This window comes from Nanorana parkeri, unplaced genomic scaffold (assembly GCF_000935625.1).
Source record: "Nanorana parkeri isolate BGI_ZX_2015 unplaced genomic scaffold, ASM93562v1 scaffold520, whole genome shotgun sequence".
Classification (NCBI taxonomy): domain Eukaryota; kingdom Metazoa; phylum Chordata; class Amphibia; order Anura; family Dicroglossidae; genus Nanorana; species Nanorana parkeri.
The window spans coordinates 758,354-761,794 of record NW_017306788.1 but is presented as its reverse complement, the minus strand read 5'-3'; the positions used below and the strand labels follow the sequence as shown (position 1 = coordinate 761,794).

The 3,441-nt window shown below is 42.4% G+C and overlaps 1 protein-coding gene across 1 annotated transcript in view; it reads left to right on the top strand.

Annotated features, from left to right (window-relative positions):
• The window catches only part of GPR85 (G protein-coupled receptor 85), a 3,483-nt gene extending 1,913 nt beyond the window's left edge, over nucleotides 1–1,570 (top strand). The window contains exon 2 of the mRNA XM_018561383.1: nucleotides 27–1,570. Within this exon, the coding sequence (XP_018416885.1) occupies nucleotides 200–1,312 (1,113 nt within the window). The 5' untranslated portion in view covers nucleotides 27–199 and the 3' untranslated portion in view covers nucleotides 1,313–1,570. The remainder of the gene's footprint in view (nucleotides 1–26) is intronic.
• The last annotated feature ends 1,871 nt before the right edge of the window (nucleotides 1,571–3,441 follow it).

The window sequence follows — 3,441 nt, the reverse complement described above, 5'->3', positions numbered from 1 at the left end:
TTTTTTTTTTTTTTTTTATTTTTCAGATCTCTTGACAGCATGACACATCAGGAGGAGGAAAAAGCAGAATGTGTGCCTAGACAACAGCTCAGTTAGTTTTGTGGATTACATTTGCAGTAAAATGTATGGATCTATCTTGTGCTTGCCCTTGTATATAGACCATGAGACTTGACTGAAGCAATAAATATATCCTCCATCTATGGCGAACGATAGCCATGCAGCTGACAACATTCTGCAAAATGTGTCTCCATTAACAGCGTTTTTAAAGCTGACATCATTGGGCTTTATTATAGGAGTCAGTGTGGTGGGTAACCTTCTTATCTCAATCTTGCTTGTCAAAGATAAGACCTTACACAGAGCTCCCTACTACTTCCTGTTGGATCTGTGTTGCTCAGACATCCTGAGATCTGCTATTTGTTTTCCATTTGTATTCACTTCCGTGAAGAATGGCTCTACTTGGACGTATGGGGCTCTTACTTGCAAAGTGATTGCCTTTCTTGGGGTGTTGTCTTGTTTTCACACTGCATTCATGCTATTCTGTATAAGTGTCACCAGATACTTAGCTATAGCCCACCATCGGTTTTACACAAAGAGGTTGACATTTTGGACTTGTCTGGCGGTGATTTGCATGGTGTGGACCTTATCGGTAGCCATGGCCTTTCCACCGGTCCTAGATGTTGGCACCTACTCCTTCATTAGAGAGGAAGACCAATGCACATTTCAGCATCGTTCCTTCAGGGCTAATGATTCCTTGGGATTTATGTTACTCCTTGCTCTCATTCTTCTAGCCACACAGCTTGTCTACCTCAAGCTGATATTTTTTGTTCATGATCGAAGGAAAATGAAGCCAGTCCAGTTTGTAGCAGCCGTAAGCCAGAACTGGACTTTTCACGGTCCCGGAGCCAGTGGTCAGGCAGCCGCTAACTGGCTTGCGGGCTTTGGAAGGGGTCCCACACCGCCCACTTTACTTGGAATAAGGCAAAATGCAAACACCACAGGCAGGAGAAGGCTACTGGTTTTAGATGAATTCAAAATGGAAAAAAGAATCAGTAGAATGTTCTATATTATGACATTCCTTTTCCTGACCTTATGGGGGCCCTATTTGGTAGCCTGCTACTGGAGAGTGTTTGCAAGAGGTCCTGTGGTACCAGGAGGATTTCTAACAGCAGCTGTCTGGATGAGTTTTGCTCAAGCTGGAATCAATCCTTTTGTCTGCATTTTCTCGAACAGGGAGCTGAGGCGCTGTTTCAGCACAACCCTTCTTTACTGCAGAAAATCCAGGTTACCAAGGGAACCTTACTGTGTTATATGAGGGAGCTCTGCAAAATATTTTAGCCTTGTGAAACACTATCCTTCTCTGCTAAGCAATTGTGGCCTGTAGCCATGTCTTGAGAAGAAGATCAAGAATGGAGCGGAAGCAGCATTGTGCACACTTTGCAATAGCGCACCTGTAATCCTATTTTAATCTAAAGTGTTCCTGCTGGCCACCAGGGAAGGTTTGTAATTGAAAACAAAAGGACTGAACCACAGTTTTCTTGTGTTTCTGTGGTTGAAAGCTAGAAAAAAAAATGACAGGTGCTAGGAGCCACTGCTGAATGCTGTGTATATCACCACATATTAACAAGAACACCCAGAAAAGGTTAGCATTGGACATCTTAATAAATTGAATTGAGGTAAATATGTTAATAAACATGCTTTTAAGAGTTGGAAGACTCTTTGATATTTAATACAGTTTGGGGTTTCTTTTGCAATGATTGACAAGTGGGAATTCAAACGTACTGTATAAAGGATGTGCCATGCATTTCTGGATTGTCGTACTGAGGGATTGTCGATGAGGGATGAGTACTGGGGAGCATTCCAAAGCAGTATTTTTGGTTCAAATTCTATTCTACTTTTTCAAGTATTCTTTCTAGAAAAAGGAGGTTTTCTTTAATAGTGTAAAGAGCATTTCAATGTATGCTGTGTTTTGTTTTCCTTTTTCTTTGCTCTCTTTTTTCATTTTGTTTTCATTTGGCAAACGCTGATTTAATTCTTGTTTGAAACAAAAAACAACCAGAAAACCTAGCTGTCGATCTGTTTGGCAACGTACTATCCCATTTCCAGTATGAACAGATCTACTTATGGAGCACTCATAATAATACTGAATAAATACATGTTGCCTTAAAGGGTTATCTAGTATCTTCCATTTTGTTTCATTTTGAAACCAATTCGATTGGTAACTCGAGTCAGTCATATGGGAGTGCATGAATGAACGATGCAAGCCCCTCTTTCTTTGAACTCCTATTGTTCCCTGAATCAGTATGCACATCACCTAGCTGAGCTCAGCTTGCCACATCCAGATGTGCTGCCCATTCTGCTTCACCTTAAGAGACACAGGCAGTGGAGGATGTTTATATTTGAATTGAGCTGTCTTGAAGAGACTGCAGCCTATGGGGGGCATTTATCAGAACTGGAACAGACAGAATCTGCAGCAGTTGCCCATGGCAACCAATCGGCTTCTCTCTTCAGTTTGATCAGTAACATTGATGTTAAGGTCAAAAGAGCTGTAAGCTATTTCAAATGCTAATTAAATCACTTACAATGGATGCAGTTCCTTGATGTTTAAAGGTTTTATCTTCCTGCAGAATCAGCTGGTCCCCTGAGCACTGGTCCTAATATCCTGTTTTAGAGTGGCTCCTCTTCCTTGCAGGATCCTATGGAACCACCCTTTTGTGTGTGTTATTTAGCGGTGCATGACTCCACAAACATACAAGCAAGGCAAGAAACTCCCCGCTCCTCCTTCCTCCTCCTGCCCACTCTGCTTTCCTCCCTTCTCCCCACTCTGCTTTCCTCCCTTCTCCCTCCTCCTCACTCTGCTTTCCTCCTTTCTCCCTCCTCCTCGCTCCATTTTCCTCTTTTCTCTCCACTCAGCTTTCCTCCCTTCTCACCCCTTTCCACTCTGCTTTTCTCCCTCCTCCCCGCTCAGCTTTCCTCCCTTCTCACCCCTCCCCACTCTGCTTTTCTCCCTCCTCCCCACTCCGCTTTCCTCCCTTCTTCACCCTCCATTCTCCCTTCTCTAAGCTAGTAGATGGACGGCTGCTGGAGACTGTGTTGTCTCTTGTGATTTAGCACTGAACAGGAAGTTTAGGGAAATTGAGCTGAGAGAGATAGAGCTGTTCAGAAATATGATGACTGTACGTGTTTGGGCAAAAATAATAATGAAATAAACATTTTCCTTGGCTATGTATATTTGTTTGATGTGGATTCATTCTTGAAAAAGTTTGAGAGTTTAACACTACTTTAAGGTTTGAAAATGAAAGAGAAAAGCTGATTGGTTGCCATGGGCACCTGCTCCAGATTCTGTCTGCTTCAGTGTTGATAAATTACCCTATTAGTATGATATTTTGCACACTTTGGGAAGCATTTATTCTACTGAAGGCACAGTCTACTTTCTACTTTCTG